Below are 20,549 nucleotides of genomic sequence, written 5' to 3' on the forward strand. Positions count from 1 at the left end.
GGGCAGACATTTGCTAAGTATGTTTAACGCACATTTCTCTACTTGTTATGCAAAGGGATATTTGCATGAATTATTTCCTGTCTTAAACAGTATCTTGTGGCATTCTCAAAAAGCCACCTTCAAAAAACAGGGTCCCGTCACTTGTGCAAAAAATGACCATGAAGTCCAGCATTTAACAGAAATGAGAGAGAACTGGTTAGCCTGGAACATCAGTTAAAATGTGCTTTAAAAAGGATAAGATTATAGATAGGACATTTACGGGGCCTCTCAACAACTTTCATAATAACATGTCATAAAAATTCATTTTAAAATTAAGCATTACTAGTAAAGAAAATGAATAAAAAATCTATAAATTGCCTTAAGCATATGCTATGCGAACTAGTACCTATTTAATTTTGAATATGTATGTTTGTAAATCAAGTATATATTAAACTTTTATGAATATATTTGCTCCCTTTTGGAAACTTAACATTTTTGCTCATTTCTCTTCTTACTCAACATTGGACTGAAAGAATTTCTGCAGTGCTAGCGATAATTAAGAAATGGGCTGGGTCCTCATCTATGTGGCACCATCTCACGGTAATAACCAGAGCCTTTTGGGCAACTCATTAACACAGGTTATCATTCTGTAAATTATTACTTCACTGCACTGAGTGGTAACCTAATGCCCTGATTAAATGAATCCAAATCTAAAACACATTTCCTCTATTACTAGTGACTGTATATACACCCTATTTCATTAACCTATTATTCATTTATTTATGATAATCGTATTATTATATATGGGTAAACGGGGTCATTGCTGACTGGTGTATAAATGCCCTCTCTAGAATATCTCAAAGTACCTGGCCATTGCTGGTGTATATGCATTTGTACCACACCACACCCCAGACGGCCCATGCTCATTCTGCATTTAAGAATAAAAGGGCTAAATTGAGGTAAGATTCTTTTTTTTTTTTTTTATCTGCCAACTTCTTCTGAAGTTCAAGGGTCTGGGAGCATCAGAGGAAATATACAGAATTTCCCCCTGCATTATTTTGGGAGGGGGAGTGCACTGAAAGGTCTACTTCCTCTAATGGGGCACCTATAGGTCTAATGACAAACTCAAGAGGATTCCAAAGCTGACCAAAGGCGGCCTTAATCAGTTTAACAAAGATGTGGTCTTGGTGGCTCTAACGTTTGAAATGCTCATTCAAAAGTTAATCACCAAAAGCAGCAGAACAGGGGGCGCCTGGGTGGTTCAGTTGGTTAAGCGTGTGCCTTTGACTCAGGTCATGATCTCTGGGTCCTGGGATTGAGCCCTACTTCAGCATAGGCAGTGGGGCTCCCTGTTCAGTGGGGAGCCTGCTTCTCCCTTTCCCTCTGCCCCTCCCCCTTCTCCTCCTTTCCGAATCTCCTCCTCTTCCCCTCCTTCCCCTTCCCCTGGCCCATGCTCCCGTGGTGTCTCTCTCTCTCTCTCTCTCTCTCTCTCTAACAAATAAATAAAATCTTAACACACACACACACACACACACACACACACACACAAAGGCAACAGAACGAAAGGGTTAAATGATAGGTGAAACAAAGAGCTCTGGCATCACCCACAACATCTCACACACGTTACACATTTAGGAGGCGCACCTGACTATTTAAATAACGATTATGCCATTTTTTGGTCAAGTTTGCAAACTCAAACCAAATCTGTACTGAAAACTACAATATGCAGAGCATAAAATATGCAAAGCACCTTTTAAAGAATAACCACTGGTATAACATATGCTTTTGAATAATAGAAATACAGAACCTAAAATACGCCATAAAAGTAACCTTCTAGTTCTAAGAGGCAGTAGAGTGGAGTAATTGAAAGGCACAGACAGAAGCCGCTGGATATGGGGACACCCCATCCTGCCATCTCTTTGCTCTCTGACCTTGAACAAGTTCCTGAAGCTTTCTTGATCTCATTTTCCTCACCTGTTAAAATGTAAATAATGTCAGCATTGCCTCCTTGGAGAGTGTGAAGACTACACACACACACACACACACACACACACACACACGTGACTTCAAACAATGGACGGCACATAGTAACCATCTGATGGTTTTCTCAGTCCTTTTTTTCCTCTGCTCTTACCATCTTCCTAAACATATTATTACAAAACAAAATCCACAAACATGTGGCCACAAGAACAATCGTTTCCTGAATGGAACATTTACCTGCTAAATTCCACAGGTTTTAGCAGAAACCACTTGTGTCTAAAACTCAACTCTCAGATAACGATCATTTCAACACGGTAGGCTGACTGCTCTAAAATCTGAACAATAGGCTTCGTGAAGCCCATTTAGATAAATTAATTCATCTGTGATCACGGAAGGAAGTCTTAGGAAGTAGTTCATTTTTTTCCCCCTGAGCAATTAGAAATTTCTGTAAATTACAAAAAATTGTTATGGAAAGTATCAATTAAAAAAGTTTCCTATTCGTTTCCTTTCTGTGACTTTACAAATGAGTCTGGAATAATAAAAGGATATTAGTCATTTTTAAAGACATTCTCTTTTCCTGCGACAAACTTTACTTCTTGTCGTAGACATTAAAGAACTCAGCTGAGTTGGCTAAATATCAAAACAAGCCAGAAGCTAGGAAGCCGAACTAATGGAACTAAGTAATGTCGTGGGAAATTATTTGGTTCACTTAGGGCTCTTTTAGCAAAGCGGATCAAAAAGTGACCAGCACCATTTTAAGGAGTGCTTTTAATTTTATATGTAGGCAGGTATTGAAAGACAGGAAAAAAAAAAAAACTGACCTAGAAAATAAAGTATGTATTTGATTATTCTCTTATTTCCTGAGCCTTTGAATCAAAGGACACTGATGCCTGTGTGAACATTTTATTATTCTGAACATGATTCATTTATTATTCTGAATATTATTCCTTTACCATCGGGCTTCCATGTTCCTATAAAAAACATGCCTTCTTTATGCAGCCTATTTGGCCAACTTTGCAGGCTGGGATAAATCTGAATCGTTTGGCTTTTTATCATAAAAAAGTAACAGGAAAATCATAATTGGTTTTCACCCTGATCTCATTGACGGTACAAGCCTTGTCTGCTTTGGCTTTATATGATGCCCTTCATTAATATACTCATAAAATTAAAGCATATTTGATTTAGAAAATAGTCTTTTACGCCAGGTGAAGATCTAAATATTCATTGTTTGTAGAAATTACTTTCCTATTTATCCTTAGACTCTAGGCAAAGCTATATCTTCTCTGCTCCAGACGCCTGGAAATCATCTCTAACTTGGTCCTTGTTTCACTACTGGACCTCTGGCCACCTCCCACCTGCCAGTCCCCATTGCTTTCCACAGAGCAGCCAGACAGATCTTCTAAACGTTCAAATGAGGTTATATTATTCCATAATTTAATAATGTCTGCTATCGACTGAAAATGTTCCCCCAAGCCCGATTCCCATGCCAAAGCTCTAGTTCCCAATGTTTTGGCTTTGGGAGGTGAGGTGTTTGGGAGACAATTAGGTCATGAGGGTAGAGCCCCCACAAATGGGATGAGTATCTTCATAAGAAGAGACACAAGAGAGACGATCTCTCTTTCTGTAGGTGAGCACAGTGAGAAGGCAGCCATCTGCAAACCAGGAAGAGGGTCCACACCAGGAACCAAACTGGTTGCTACCCTAACCTTGGACTTCTCAGCCTCTAGAACTGTGAAAAATAAATTTCTATTGCTTAAGCCACAGTAATCTGTTATAGCAGCCCAAGGTGACTAAGACCCTCTCCAATGACTTTCTGTGGTTTTTAGAACAAAAGCTCATCTCCTTGTGTCCCGAAAAGGCCCCACGTACACGAGCTGGCTCTTGCCTGTTTCATCATTTCTCTCTCTCTCTTAACCCCCCCCCCCCGCCTTATTTTACTCCAGCTACATTGGCCTTCAAATATCTTATATGTTGAGCTTTTTCATTAGCTTGTTTTGCCTTCTGAGAGCATTCTTATTCCAGATGTTGACAAGGCTGGCTCCTTCTCTTTGTTTTTAAGCCTAAATTCAAATGTCATCTTTCTCAAAGACCTTCTTACCATTCAGTATAAAATAAACCTCTCTCAGCAGACTGGGAGTAACTATTTATTACAGATACCTGCTTTATTTGCTCCAGAGTAAAAAACCTCCAAGTTGAGGTTTTCCTATTTGCATTTTTAAAAATTTGTTTTCTGTCTTCCCCAACTGATGGGCAAGTTTTTAATAAGTTAATATAAGGAGGACAGATTTAAACTGAGTGGAGCTCACTCAAAATTCTTCATTGTGTTACAAGTTATTATCTTGAAAAGACTTGTGTTTTCTTTGGAGTGGGTACTTGTATCAGACTGGGCCAAGCTAAAAAATATAAACTACTCTAAAGTATTGCAAATAGAGAAACTTTAACGTAGAGCACTGGTTACAAAGTTTATAGAAGAGATGAGAAATCGCCAAGGAAATCATGAAGCATCCTAGGATGTACGGGAAGATGGTCTCAGTGCTAAAACTAGAGAGTCAAAGGGAGGGAGTCACTGAGACTGAGTTGCAGGAGGATGCAGTCTGGCAGACATACTTGGTGGAGATAGGGCCTATCTGGAAAAAGCTGAGGCAGAAATGAAGTGCGGTTAGAAACTCAGCAGAGAGGTGGGGTGGAGGAGTGGAGGGAGGGAGGAAGGGAGGGAGGTGGAGACAGGGAAGGAGAGAGAGGGGTTAGAGGAAGAAGAGGAATGAGGGGAGGGAGGGAGAAAGGCATAGGGGGAGAAGAAAGGCTTGTCTAATCTTCCTGCTCTCAGGTCTTTGGCCACTGGAAAGCATTGGCCAAACCTAGCCAGGAAAGCAGAGAGCAAAGGAGCCTGGGCAGTGCAGTTCTCTGGGCTATAGAACAAAGCCCAGAAGGGGTGGGGATGCATAGAACTGTATACAACTGCATAACATGTGTGCTGACAAGAAAGCGTCCTACCACAAGCTATAATTTGAAATCTCTCTCAGGAACGCCTTGCTATTTTTATGGCCTCTTAGACCCTCTACTATAAAACCTCACCATAGGCATTTTGCCATATGTTTTCTAAAGGATTTTTGTAATCAATTTAATAGTTTCAGATTAGAACAACTATGATGTATCTTGTGCTCCAGAACCACACGCATGCGTGCGTGCACACACACACACACACACACACACACACGAGATTTTCCAGACCGAGTGAGACTTGCCCCTTATGCTCATCAGTGACATAAGGATACACTATGAACACAGATTCTCTTGGGTTTCTGTAAAAGTTAGGACTTTTCGGTAGCAAGTAACAAAAAGAGAATTTTACTGGTTCAGACAAGGTAGGATCCAGGATTTAAACAGAACAAATACCATTCTGTTCCTTCCTCTTTCTTTAGTTGGAGTCCTTCCTATGTTCGCTCCTTCCTCAGCCAGTCTCTCTCCCCATATTGGGAAAGATGCCCTCCAACAGCCCAAATCCAGTCTATATGCTTATGATTTGTGAAACAGCAGAAAGACAAATTGTCCTATAATCTGCACCAAATATTAGAGAAGATTATGACTTGGGTCAGCTGTGGAGGTGGTAAAAGAAACCTACAGTGACAGCAAACCCTATCAAGACAGTTTGGAGTGGGGGAGAGTGATTCCTCTACAAAAAGTGGTTGTCGGGCTAATTCCCCAGCACTATTCTTCCCGGCAGACCTCTCTAAAGACTGGAGCATAAAAGCATTGTTACACATACTTGCTGCCTTCTGGATAGAAAAACCAATAGGCACAAAAGCAAGGTATCAAAAATCAAAACTTGAGGCCAACATTTCTTTTTCAAAGTTTACATATTTCCAGAAACATGGCTCAAAGCAATGAGTGACTGAAGCAGCAGTCTTAGGATTTCACATACGAATTTGTGGGGGAGGGGGGAGGAGGGAGGAGGGGAGGCAAAATATTCAGTTTGACCAACCAGCTGGTGAGTAGCTACAAAGATATAAGGACGCTCTTTTTGAATTGAGGAAGCAACATTTTGTGAGAAAGTGACTGAAATCAACTTGTGTGCTGTTGAAAGGTCTCTTGGCCTTTTCACTGGTATTTGCTTCCATAAGTAACCGCCATGGACTTGTGTCCTCCTCAACTGCAGCACTGTGTTTAAAAATATCAGTAGAAATAATGTACTGTGGAGTCTCTCTAAGGTTAGTGGTTATAAATAACCTTGGATAAAATGTAACATAAGCAATGGGCTAATCTACTGAGTTTTCGTATATTGTATCTAAAAACAATGAAAAAATTTCAAAATTGTCACATCATCTTCACTTACTTGTTTCTAAATTGCTAAAAATGAATCTCATTCTCTGTTGATTTTTACTGGCTTCTCTTTAGGACTGAAAACAGACATGCTTAGAGAATAGTACAAATTCTCTTTCTTTGCATGTTTGTATTTTTACTTGAAGAGCTCTCTTTTCTATCACGGGCCAGGACTGATAAGACCCTTTTTTCCTTTCTCTCTGTTCCCCATGTTCCTTCATAGACTTCTTCAGTAGACTGAGAACACCTGTGAAACCATGCTGGGTAAGGAATATCAGATTTTTGAAATCAGATTTTTCATTAATTTTATCAAAGAAAAGTTACTAAGCCACAGTTTTTAAACTGTAGAACTGGGGAAAATATACTACCTCGTGAGATGAATGGTAGAATTAAAACAGATAGCAGATACCGGAGTTTACAATACCCAGCCTGAAACATAGGAATCCCTTAATAACTGTTATTGTTTACAAGGGATGATGTTTGAGATAAAGTCAAAGATTCCAATTGTATTTATTCAGACAACAGGTGGCTACATAACTACAAAGCAATAACACCAGGTATTGTGTTCTGATCTATAATCTTACAATTAAAAATCAAGGTTTGAAAGTTGCTTCAGGCTGATTGAAAAGCTTACTGATATTTCATACATTGAGAGTAAAAATGCAGCAAACTGCTTCTTCAAGGACTTTTGTATTTGATGCAGATTCTTATCTCAAATTCGTCAAAAATGGAACAGGCATGTTGTTTTTCGGGTGAGCTGATAGACGCTTAAAATCTTAAATTTCTTCGCCTTTACCTTGTTTGGGGAAGAAAATTCTTGTTATCATTATCCCCCCCATCACATTTCTTCATTTTCCCTATCTAAGCAGTTAGTAGAAGATGCGTGTAGAATCTAGCCGTCCCCTTTTATCTCTAGATGATCTTTTAAATAGTGTGCCCCATAATTGAGTTCAGGTGGCAGCCATGAATGAGATAAATCTTGAATGAGATTAAGATGAATGACAGCACGGCTGGCCAAAGTCCCACGGTCCCAGAAAGAAATGGGAAGTTAATGGAATCAACACGAGTGTTGTGTGATTAAAAAAAAAATGTTTAAGCACATGCTCTGGATATTACAGTGAAACATGAATCTCTGCCGTCCTTTCGTACCTTTAATATCCCCATACTCCTAGGATCAACCATGTAGAACCAGAACCGAACGGTACACATTCCGAGGCTTGCTGGAAAGTACTGGGAAGTAGAGATTCTTGCCGTGTGTCCTTCTTGGGGTCTAGACGAGTTGATATACAGGAAGTGCTGGCCGCTCCCTTGAAATAGACAAATACAACTCTTTCAGTACAATGATGTGTGTCATAGCACGAGGCAGAATGTATTCAAACCACGTGCAAACTGCATGCCTCCCACCCACACACAATTAAACACAACTCATTTTCTTTCTGTGGAGTCACGTATCGATGATGTTTCATTCTTTGGAACCAAAAAGAAAAAGAAAAAAAAAAAGAAGAAAGAATGTCACTATGATGATATGATTCACAAAATTCACCTGAGTATGGGACTCTTGCCTAAAGTGATCAAATATGCATTCTGATTCTGAAGGTACTTTCCTTTTCTTCTAATTTGCTCAAACTTGTTGGCCAGTTTCAAGGAAGTAAAATATTTTGTATGTTGTGTGTAGAGGAGGGATGGGGGGTAGTGGAGGCTGACTGAGACTGTATCTCATTTCCAGTTGCTGATTCCCACACTGACCACAGAAGTGGTGAGTAAGAGTACGTGAAATCTAATGCTGAAAGTCACCATGCTGTTTTTTCTGAGCAAGAGATAACTTCTATTCTCAACTGCATCAGTATATGAAAGATCTGTCCATTTAAACACAAATGGATTTTTTTTTCTGTAGACATCATTGTCAAAATTCATCATAGCTACTGTCTCCCGCATGGCTTTTATTAGGAAAGAATGGGGAAAAAAAAAAATATATATATATGCTTATATATGCTTTCTTAGGTTAAATATTTATTTACAGTTTTAAGTCAAAGCTATTAAGATATTTTCTAATTAAAGGTATTCTTGTTCCTGAGATATGTGGCTTTAAATCATCAACTGTGCATTAATAGTACAAGAGGCTTCTTTTACGAAGCTTTCCTATTTAAGAGCTTGTTGTCAGGTGAATTTAGTGCTCTCTGAGGAATCAGTATATATGTTAGTTACCTTTACCCCTATGGCACTGAATTCTCCAATGCAAGGAACACTCATGCATTCCTCCCTTGAATAGAGTTAAAAACAGAAGTAGCCAGAGTGAATTGCAAAGGAGAATTAGGTGATCACGTTCACACCCACTAACGGCTTGACTTTTTGTCTTTTCATGTTCATAAAGAACATTATTTCACCAAATGGATTGTCGGTAAATACAAATATGTGGTAAATAAGACAGCCTGGTTGGAGTGCTCAGCATGCCTGAGTAGACATGAAATACTTTAGGGGTTACTTGTTCTTGTATCCATTAAAAAAAAAATAATAATGGACTTTATTTTTTAGATTAGTTCTGAGCTTAGAGGAAGTTGAGGAATTAACAGAGTTCCGTACACCCCCTCGTCCTCCCCAGCACATGCTATTTGCTTGTTATAAACACATTGCCTTAGTGCAGTGCCTTTGTTACAATTAATGAATGAGCCAATACCGATGCATGGTTATTAACTAAAGTCCATAGTTTAGTTGAGGGTTCATTCTTTCCCTTGTGTATTCCATGGGCTTTGACAAATGCCTAACAACACGTCCACCATTACAGTCTTGTACAGGAGAGCTCCTCGGCTATAATATTCCCCAGAGCAGAAGGTTTAATTTTAACCCCGCACCTCTCCATCTTTTCCTCCTGCTCTCCCACAACCGAACGCCTGACAACTGCTGATGTTTTTAAAACTACATCCACTGTCTTCTCTTTTCCAGAGTGTCATATAGTTGGAATTACACAGTATGTAGCCTTTCTAGATTAGCTTCTTTCACTTAGCGATGTGCATTTAAGGATCTTCCATATCTTTTTTGTGGTTTGATAGCTCATTTCATTTTATCACCGAATAATATTCCTTTGTAGAGACGTACCAGTTTATCCATTCACCTATGAAAGACATCTTGGTTTCTTCTAAGCTTTAGCAATTATGAACAAAGCTTCTATAGCAACCGTGTGCACATTTCTGTGTAAACATAAGTTTTCATTTGTGTATATATCAAGGAGCACAACTATTGGATCCTATGGTAAGAGCATGTTTAGTTTTGTAAAAAACTGCCAACTCATCTTCCAATGTTGACTGTATCATTTTGCCGCCCCATCAACAATGAAGGGGAGTCCCCAGTCCTCTTTATCCTCATCAGCATTCAGTGTTGTCAGTGTTTTGGATTTTAGTTATTATACTAGGTATGCAGTGGTAGTTCATTTCAACTCAATGGCATTTCAATTTGCATTTTCCTGATAACATATAATATGGAGCATTTTTTCTTATACTTTTTGGCCATCTGTGTATATTTTTCCATAGATATCTGTTCAGATCTGTTGTCTATTGTTTTCCTGCATTGTAAAAAGAATGTGAGCATCCTTTTTACATTTTGGACAGAGTCCTTTCTCAGATATGTGTTTGTAAATATTTTCTCCCACTCTGCGGCTTATGTTTTATTTTTCTTAATAGTGTCATATGCAGAGTAGAAGTTTTAATTTTAATGAAGTGCAATTCAACAATTTTTTCATTCACAAGTTTTTAGTATTGTATCTGAAAATTCGTCACCAAACTCAAAGTCACCTAAATGTTCTCCTGTTTCGTCTTCCAGGAGTTTTATAGTTTTACATTTTACTATAATCCACTTTTGAGTTAGTTTTCATGAGACATTTCAACTCTGTGTCTAGATTTTTTATTTTTATTTTTTTTGCATATGGATTTCCAGTTGTTCTAACACCATTTGTTGAAAAGACTATCCTTTCTCTGCTGAATTGCCTTTGTTACTTGGTCAAATATCAATTGATCTTATTTGTGTGGGTCTATTTCTGAGCTCTCTGTTCTTTTCCATGTGTCTATTTGTCTCTTGTTTTACCAGTATCACACTGTCTTCATTACTACAGCTTTATAACAAGTCTTGAAATAAGGTATTATAATTCCTCCAACTTTTTTTTTTTTTTATACTTCAATATTGTGTTGGCTATTTTGAGTCTTTTGCCTCTCCATATAAATTTCAGAATCAGTTTGTTGCTATCTACAAAACTATGTGCTGGAATTTTGATTGGAATTACATTGTACATATACATCAAATTGGGAAGAACTGACATCTTCAAAATACTGATTCTTCCTGTCCATGAACATGGAATATCTCCCTACTTATTTAGATCTTTGATTTCTCTCACCAGAGTTTGTATTTTTCCTCATGTAGACCTTGTACTTATTTGTTAGATTTAAACTTAAGTATTTCCCTGTTTCTCTCTCACTCTGGTATTACTGTAAACGTTATTGTGTTTTAAATTTCAAATTCCAATTTTCCATTGCTGGCATATAATAAAGCAAATGACATTTGTGTACTAACCTTGCGTCTGACAACACTGTTATAATTGTTAATTAATTCTAAGAGTTTTCTTCATGTTGTATCATTGAGATTTTTCATGTAGACAATCATGTCATCTGCAAACAAACACAATTTGATATCTTCCTACCCAATCTGTTTGTCCTTTGTTTTCCTTACTTGCCTTATTGTATTAGCTAGGACTTCTGGGATGATGTTGAATATGAGTGGTGAGAACAGACAACCTTGCCTTATTCCCGATATTATCAGGAAGGTACCTAGCTTCTCACAATTATGAATGATGTTAGCTATAGGTTTTCTGTAGATATCTTTTTTCAGCTTTATTGAAGCATAACTGACAAATACAACTGAAATATATTTTAAGTGTACGACATGACGAATTGATATTTGGACACACTGTGAAAGGATTCCCACAACTGCGTTAATCCATCCGTCACCTCACATATTTACTTTGTGTGTTTGTGTGTATGAGAATGCATAAGATCTACTCTTGTAGCAAATTTCAAATATATAATACAGCATTATCAACTACAGCCATCATAAAAATATAGAATCTATCACAAAGTCATGTGTCATCCTTGTGTAGGGGTCATGCTAATCTTTTCTGTATCATTTCAGTTTTAGTATGTGCTGCAGAAGCAAGATATTCTTTATCAAGTTAGGGACGTTCACTTCAATTCTTAGTTTACTGAGGTATTTTATCACAAATGCATGTGGGATTTTGTCAAATGCTTTTTCTGCGTCTAGTGACATGATCATTTAATTTTTTTAAGTTGATGTGATGTATTACACTAATTGAATTTCAAATATAAAACCAGTCTGACATACTTGAATAATTTCCACTTGGTTGTACTGCATATATATGTTTCCATTAGATTAGATTTGCTAATATTTTGTGGAGAACTTTTGCATCTATGTTGATGAGAGATACTTATTTGTAGTCTTCCTTTCTTGTAATGTCTTTGTTGTTTATTTGAAATCCTGGTCTGATTTAGAACGAGGCAGGAAATGTTCCCTCTGCTTGTATTTTCTGGAATATATATAACTAGCTTAATTTCTTCTTTAAATGTTTGGGAGAATTCACCAGTGAATCCAGTTAAGTGTAGTGATTTCTGATTTTTAATGTATATGATTTTTATTATTATTATTACTTTTTAAAAAAGTATGTTGTTAGTCACCATGCAGTACTTCATTAGTTTTTGATGTAGTGTTCCATGATTCATTGTTTGCATATAACACCCAGTGCTCCATGCAATATGTGCCCTCCTTAATACCCATTACCGGGCTAACACATCCCCCTACCCCCTTCCCCTCTAAAACCCTCAGACTGTTTCCTGGAGTCCATAGTTTCTCATGGTTTGCCTCCCCCTCTGATTTCCCCCCCTTTCATTTTCCCCTTCCTTCTCCTAATGTCCTCCCTGCTATTCCTTATGTTCCATAAATAAGTGAAACCATATGATAATTGTCTTTCTCTGCTTGACTTATTTCACTTAGCATAATCTCCTCCAGTTCCATCCACGTTGATGCAAATGTTGGGTAATCATCCTTTCTGATGGCTGAGTAATATTCCACACATCCTCTTTATCCATTCATCAGTGGATGGATATTTGGGTTCTTTCCATGATTTGGCTATTGGTAATGCTGCTATAAACTTCAGGATACATGTGCCCCTTCGAATGTGTATTTTTTAAAATTTATTTGAGAGAGAGAGAGAAATCACAAGCAGGAGGAGAGGCAGAGGGAGAATCTCAAGCAGACTCCCTGTTGAGCCTGACCCTGAAATCATGACCTGAGCCAAAATCAAGACATTCAACCAACTGAACCACCCAGGAGCCCCAATTCAAATCTGCATCTTTGTATTCTTTGGGTAAATGCCCAGAACAGTTGGTGCATGGTACAGTTTTGGTTTTTTTTAAGATTTTATTAATTTGAGAGAGAGGGAGAGAGCAACGCGCATGCTCGTACACGCTCAAGTGGGGAAGGGGCAGAGAGAGAAGCAGACTCACGAATGAGCAGGGAGCCCAAAACGGAGCTCTATCCCAGGACCCTGGGACCACAACCCAAGCCAAAGGCAAATGCCTAAGCAACTGAGCCATCCAGGTGCCCCAGGGTAGTTCTGTTTTTAACTTTCTGAGGAACCTGCACACTGTTTTCCATAGTGGCTGCACCAGTTTGCATTCCCACCAATAGTGTAAGTTCTCTTTTACCCACATTCTTCCCAACATCTGTTGTTTCCTGTGTTGTTAATTTTAGCTATTCTGACAGGTGTGAGGTGATATTGCATTGTAGTTTTGATTTGTATTTCCCCGATGATTAGTGACGTTGAGCATCTTTTCATGTGTCTTTTGGCCATCTGGATGTCTTCTTTGGAAAAATGTCTATTCATGTCTTCAGCCCATTTCTTAACTGGATTATTTATGATTTCCTGATTCCAATTTTATAAATTACTCTTATTTTCCTAGTTTCCTAAGCTGCAAATTATCAATTTTAGATCTTTCTTCTAATATACGCATGTGTTGCTAAAAATTTCCCTCTATACACCATTTTCACTGAATCTCACAAATTTTAAGTTGTATTTGCTTTTTCATTTAATTCAAAATATTTCAAAATTTCCCTTGAGATTTTTTTCTTTGATTCATTATGTTATTTAGCAGTCTACTTGTTTAATCTTCAAGTATTCTGGAATTTTCTAGTTATATTTCTGTTACCGATTTCTACCTTAATTCCATTATGGTCTGAGAAGCACACATTGTAGGATTTCTTTTACGTCTGTTAAGATGTGTTTTATGGCTCACATGTGGGATGTCTTGGTGAACGTTTCATGTGAGCTTGAGAAGAACGTATATTCTCCTGTTGCTGAAGTATTCTACAAACGTCAATTATATCCAGTTGACTGATGGTGCTGCTCAGTTTCACTGCGTCCTTACTGATTTCTGCCTGTTGGCCCTGTTACTGACAGAGGGGTATTGAAGTCTCCAGCTACAGTACTGGATTCATCTATTTCTCCTTGCAATGCTATTAGGTTTGCTTTGTGTATTTTGACGGTCTGATGTTAGGCCCTTACACATTGAGGGGTGTTTTGTCTTCTTAGAGTAATGACTTTTTTATCATTTTATAATCCCCCTCTCTATCCCTGAATATTCTCCTTCCTCTGACATCTTCTTTGTCTGAAATTAATGTAGACACAGCTGCTTTCTTCTGATTAATGTTAACACAGTATGTTTTTCTCCATTCTATCACTTTTTCCCCCCATTCATTCATTCTATGCATTTATACTGGAACTGGGTTTGTTACTGACAATACATGGTTCTTTTGTTTAATCTTCTCTTAGTCTTTTAATTGGTGAATATAGACTAGCAACATTTAAGCTGATTATTGAGATAGGTGGATTAACATTTACCTTATTTGTTATTATTTTCTATTCACTGGTATCATTGTTTCTTTTTTCTTTTCTTTCATTCTTTTTCAGTCTTCTTTGACCTTAATTGAGCATTTCATATGATTTCATTTTTTAGCATATCTTAGCATACCAATTACATATATATTTTTAACCTTTTCTAGTGGTTGACAGTGAGTTCGCAATATACATCACCACTAACCCAAGACCCCTTTAAAACTTCATGAATAGTATAAGAAACATACCAGAGTATTTTCCCAGTAAACTTTCCCATCCCCTACCTCTTAGGTCAGTTGTTTGGTTTGTTAGTTTGTTTTAGGTCAGTTAGATTCTAGTAAAGTAGCTCCTCTTGAGGGCAGGCTTTGTTATGAAAAACAGAAAGCTCTGGGAAATTTTCAGAATGGCTATTTTCCCCCTCCACCTGCTGAAAGTGGAGAGGAATTTCCTCTGATCTTCACTGTGAGAAACTAATAGGGTTCCTGAAATTAAAACTTACAAAAGTGTGGGGGCTTCCTAACACTGAAACCCCCTGGACTGTCTCTCCAACTTGTCCACATTGAGCCTACAGCAATCCATCAGTAACAGTTTAGGGTGTCCTGCCCCACACTGACTCCTGCAGACGTTTCCATTTATGGGCGTCTGTTCCAGTAAGTTGTGATTCTCTGTTTCCACATGCTTGTCTCCAGTCTGGGGGCAGTGGTTTGCCTTGAGACCTCAATTCTCTACTAAATTTAAAAAGAGTTGTGGATTTTTAGTTTGCTCAGCTTTTTGTTTTTTCTTATTATGAAGAAAGAAATAATGACTTCCAAGCTCCTTACATGCCAGACCAGATGCTGAAAGTGACTTGCATCTATATTTTTAAGGATTTATTTATTTTAGAGAGAGACACAGAGAGAGAGAGTGCATGCGCACAAGTGAGTGGGGGGAGAGGCAGAGGGAGAGAATGTTCAAGCTGACTCCCCACTGAGCTCCAGCCAGATGTGGGGGCTCAAATCTCATAACCCTGAGATCACAACCTGAGCTGAAACCAGGAGTTCCACGTTTAACTGACTGAGCCACCCGGGCACCCCTATTTTTTTTAAAGTTCCTTACTGAGGGGCGCCTGGGTGGCACAGCAGTTAAGCGCCTGCCTTCGGCTCAGGGCGTGATCCCGGCGTTACGGGATTGAGCCCCACATCAGGCTCCTCCGCTATGAGCCTGCTTCTTCCTCTCCCGCTCCCCCTGCTTGTGTTCCCTCTCTCGCTGTCTGTCTCTATCTCTGTCAAATAAATAAATAAAATCTTTAAAAAAAAAATAAATAAAATAAAATAAAAGAGTGATCATTGTTTAAAGTTCCTTACTGAAAATATTTCTCTTCACTTAGAACACTTTATAAAGTCTAGCAAAATAAAAAAAGAATCTTAAGAAAAATAACCAAGGAACATGACATGTGAATGAATGCTGCAAGATTTCCCTCAATATAAAATAGGAGTCGAAACAACTTGTAAAGTTTCCTGGCTTGCACCATTGAACTGTTTTCTATCCTCACTGTTTCATGAAATGCATGCACTAGCAAATACTGGATTAGAAAAATTGTACACAATATTTTAATGCAGCCACAGAAAAGTCTGCTTTCATATTTCTTTGCAAGGATGACATATAGCTTGTTTTCTTATTTGGAATAGGAAGACATGCACGTGGCATGAGCAGCTAAGCTATACCTAGACTCCATCCGTCAAATCTACTACAAAGTGTGGCTTATTCATTAAGAACACACATTCTTTAAATCTATGCTCTCTGATTAAACAAGAACATCTAGGTGTTCCCTCATTTTATTACCTTTTATGCCCTCAAGGATTCCCAATGCACTTGGAGTACAATATCAGACAAACTTTACAATGTTATCCTGAATAAAGAAACTAGCTACAATAATAACATATATAGTTAAGGTGAAAGCATGGAATCTATTCATACTATACTGTCTGTGAAGAAATAGCCTTGACCTCGTTCCAAATAAGGTAAATTAATGTTAAGTATGTTTGTATAAAGCTACTCTATATTTCATAGCTCAGCTCTTAAATCGTATGACATACATAATGAGAACTAATATACCTCTATCTCAAAAGCAAATCATGTTTAACCCAGACTTTCAATACACATCTATCCACGCTCTACTGCTAACCTAATGTTGAAAGTCAAACATTTAGAGCAATGAGAAAAGAAGTAATTCTGTCCACTGGCACAAATTTAATCCATTTTAAAAATTAGGAATTCTGATTTGGAAACCCTGTATTTTGGTAAATGTATTCCTCTAACTACATAAATATACTAATGCTTCACTAATTCAGATGTTTCTCTTGAATAATTTTAATGTGATATTTATTTTTCAAAGGTAGGTTTTAAGTCTGCACAGCAATCTGAATGCAATCTGACCGAATTCTCCATCCTTAGTCATTGCCTATAGGCTGCTCGTAGAACTCCGGTCACAGCATCTTCAAGGTCTCAATAATTTTTTCATGGCATCCCAGGTGGGAAGCAACATTTTGGTTGTGTTTATTAAGTCCTTAAGTCCAAACAACTTAATGCCTGTTAATATACTAACATTGCGGGCATTCGAAAAACAACATCGTGGGCATTCGAAAAACAAATATACACAAATTGAAAAATATATATATATATTCTTAAATAACCACAATTACTTTCCACTGGAGAATGTGCTCTTTAGGCCCTGCCCGAACGCTCAGACCTTGAAATTACATTGAACATCACCACCTTCACTTCCTATCCCACTTTGGTTCTCCGCAGGACTTACTTTTATCATAGCAACGACCATAAATCGGCTTAGCAAAGATATGACATCATTGAAAGGAATGTAGAACAATATAATGTTTGCATTTTAGGGCTATATTATGAACCTTAATGTAAAAAAAAAATGTAATTCACTGGGGATGATAATAATCCAGGACTTTTCACTGCAGCATATTTATTTCGGTATAAAACAATGTTATATAAGACTCAACATCAAAGATAGCAATTCCAATTATTAGTTAGGGGACTCTGGGTGAGCTTTCAAAGTGTACCCCACCTAGGCTCTCCTAATTTGCATATTCAATTTGGTCTTACAACATCCCGCAGTGGAACACAAAAGTCAGAAAGTCAATTCCTGGCTGATGTATTAATGCATGCAAATGTGAACTTTTATCCATTTTAAAATTTAAGAATACAAAACTATGCCTGGAAATTTAGAAGCAACCATTGCAAATTTGGTCTTTGGGGGTTTTTAATTCTAGAACTCTAGTATATCCAAGCTTGACTTTGTAAGGGGAATAGACTTGTTGCAATGCCATATTTTTTCCTGAAAATCACAAGGGTGAAAAGTTGCTTAGCCTCTTGAAATTATTAATAGAAATATATGAATGATCCAGGAACTATGTACTGTATCACAAAGTTATAAAACTTTACATTGAATTATGTTTTCAGAAATAGACTCATTCTTTATCTAGCAAGCTCAGACTAGACCTACTTTCAAATATTTATAAACTTTCGGTTGCTTCATTGAGAACTACCTATTTATATCTAGCAAAATCCTTGGGGAAGGTCAATCTAGCTTCCCACACAAAGTTCAGAATTTGTTAAAGCAGATAATAATGCTTAAAAGTCTCAACTGCCACAACATATTTAGAATTTAATGGTAAATCATTGAACCAGTTGACTTTATTTACAGGTGACTCTGTGGAATGATCAACCACCTTCATTTCCAATTCTGCATTTATTTTCCCCAATCCCTACTTTTCCCAACATTCATGGGGCAGATTTTTACAGAAGCAGAATTTTTGGAGTGTCGGTTTGACTTTAGACTGCTTTATGGCTTTCTGTTGGCCATTTTAAAAGTTACTTAATTCTCACACGTTATATCAGAATGCCTTCGATTAGGTTTGTAAAGCTTTAATACTGTCAGACGCAGTACTCTGGGATGTGGGCATTTCCTCCACATGTCCGAATGTTCGCTCTCCCTATACTCCGCCTCCTGATATTTTCTGTACATTTCGATGTAATACTTCAATTTTGGTACAGGTTTTAGGATTACAAGTTCTTAAGATTCCCTGCCTACAGATATTATATGTCATATGTTAATTAGCTACAGTCAGGCACTGGGTAGAAGTTTCTCATCAATATTCAATTTTTACCTTAGAAACTCTTCAAAGAATTACACACATTTTCAAAAACTGGAGCCACTTAGTGTCAAATAGTGTAAATTCAGCATCGCTTTGTTCAGATCTCCACTGTTATTGGACAGGAGAGAGCCAAAATACATTAGCCACATTCAGAATCCATCAGTGTGCTCTGCAGACCTTCTTTTTCACTCTGGTGTTGGCGTGGAGTAGAGACTCTAATTTGTCTTTTAGATGCGATTAGCTACAATCCCGAGTTTTTGAAAATGTTTCATCGAGTCATTATGCCATAAGGTAATAAATTTGACATTTCTTTTATAAAAAGACAGTTAATACTTTCAAAAGAAAGCTATATTTTTTCAGCTCCAGTGCCCTCGGAAGAATCATACTCACTTGTACTAGGGTCAAATCATAAGAGACAATTTCCCACTTCAAGTGATCTGAATTCACTTCCCGCTTTAAATTGTAGGCAATTTTAGTCTTTTTTTTTTTCGTGCTCATAAAATAAAGCTGCCTAATGGTTTTTTAAAATGTGATGCAGTATGCCTCTCTTTCAAAACAGCAAATGCTCCCTTGTTCAGAGTTAGACTTACTTAGTGTGGTTCCACATCCTCTGTAATTTCTGCCTGTCCCTTGCTCTACCATAGAAGGAGGGGTACAATGATTATCAGCTGAAATGCCCTCAATCTCTTTTTGTCTCCAAGCTTTAAAGGCCGTGAAATGTAAACATGTTCAGAGAGAACAAAAGTTTTCCTTAAAGTTGTCAAATGGCAACCACAGATACAGTGCCTCCAAAGTCAAATGAAAGGTTTTCATGGCATTTGATGAAAATGTCTGTCATTACATCACTTCTATTTGCTTTCTGAGAGGCTGTACAGTGAATAGATTTGGCATTTCTTTATTTCTACCTTTTCCAACAGTTTATTCTTCGGGCATTACTCTTCGTTGAGAATAATTATTACCTATTAAAAAAACACCACTTCTCGGGGCGCCTGGGTGGCACAGCGGTTAAGCTTCTGCCTTCGGCTCAGGGCATGATCCTGGCGTTATGGGATCGAGCCCCACATCAGGCTCCTCCGCTATGAGCCTGCTTCTTCCTCTCCCACTCCCCCTGCTTGTGTTCCCTCTCTCGCTGGCTGTCTCTATCTCTGTCAAATAAATAAATAAAATCTTTAAAAAAAAACAAACACTTCTCAACAGGAGGTCTCATTTTAACACTATTTACTATTACCAAATTTTGGTGCTATAAACTGTTTCCCTCAGTAATCATTGATCTGATATAAAAATGAAGCTTATAGTTGAGACATGCCAAAATGAGATATAGTCATCATCTTATTTCGAAAGCTTTTAATTTGCTTAGTGATAAGTATACCTCAGTCACAGGAGGGTGTCATATGAATGGAATTGTTGGCACTTCTGATAAGTGTAGCTAGAGACAAAGGATTCTGAATCTTTCCATCTTCATAATGGAAGAACCCTGAAGAACTTTTTTACATGTTATTGTCTTGTCAAGATGCCTTGAGAAACATGCATTTGCTTAATAGCATTTGTGTAACTTGATTTTATTTGCCAAATTGAGATTAAAAAGAATGTCATATAGGAAGGGAGAATTAATAAAGTATAAACCCTTTAGGTAAGTGATAAACGGTATGAACTCTGACTTTGTTTAGATTTTACTTGAAAGAGTGTGGAAAGCAAATAAGAAGAGAAGAATGTTTATTTTCATTGAAACAGAAAACAGTATCATCAGGTTATTTTAATAAATATGTAATGAGCAGAAACCTAGGGCAGGGTGGCCCAGTGGTTAAGCCTGAAGGTACTTTAGCTGTTGGCTTCCATTCAAATCCTGACTTTACCACTTATTAGGTATGTAATCTTGGACAACCTACATAAATTCTCCAGGACCTAGAAGCAAGAAGAGATAATTATAGCTGGTACTTTACCTCATGGGGTTGTGGTAAAGATTAAAGGATACCCTACATGTAAAGTGCTTAGAACAAAGTTGCAAATCAGTGCTAACCTCCTGGGAAATTTAAAAAATAGATACAAAGATGATTCTAGTAGTAGAAAAAAGACAATCAATCACAAGTTATTGATTGGATAACTACTACAGAGAAGGCACCATGTCTTGCATTTGGATGTTAAGGAGATGGACAAGTTATAGCTCA

At 37.6% G+C, this 20,549-nt stretch overlaps 1 protein-coding gene and 1 pseudogene across 4 annotated transcripts in view; both read right to left on the reverse strand.

Annotated features, from left to right (window-relative positions):
* LOC123785611 (MAM and LDL-receptor class A domain-containing protein 1) overlaps positions 1-20,549 on the reverse strand; it is a 660,266-nt gene that overhangs the window by 186,516 nt on the left and 453,201 nt on the right. For all 4 annotated transcript variants that reach the window (XM_087857640.1, XM_087857642.1, XM_087857641.1 and 1 more), the window contains one exon: positions 7,429-7,586. In XM_087857640.1, coding sequence (XP_087713766.1) covers positions 7,429-7,586 — 158 coding nt within the window. The remainder of the gene's footprint in view (positions 1-7,428; positions 7,587-20,549) is intronic.
* LOC123786309 (U6 spliceosomal RNA) lies at positions 11,375-11,473 on the reverse strand (annotated as a pseudogene).

This window comes from Ursus americanus, chromosome 31 (assembly GCF_024610735.1).
Source record: "Ursus americanus isolate L20-20 chromosome 31, mUrsAme1.1.p, whole genome shotgun sequence".
In the NCBI taxonomy this organism is placed as follows: Eukaryota; Metazoa; Chordata; class Mammalia; order Carnivora; family Ursidae; genus Ursus; species Ursus americanus.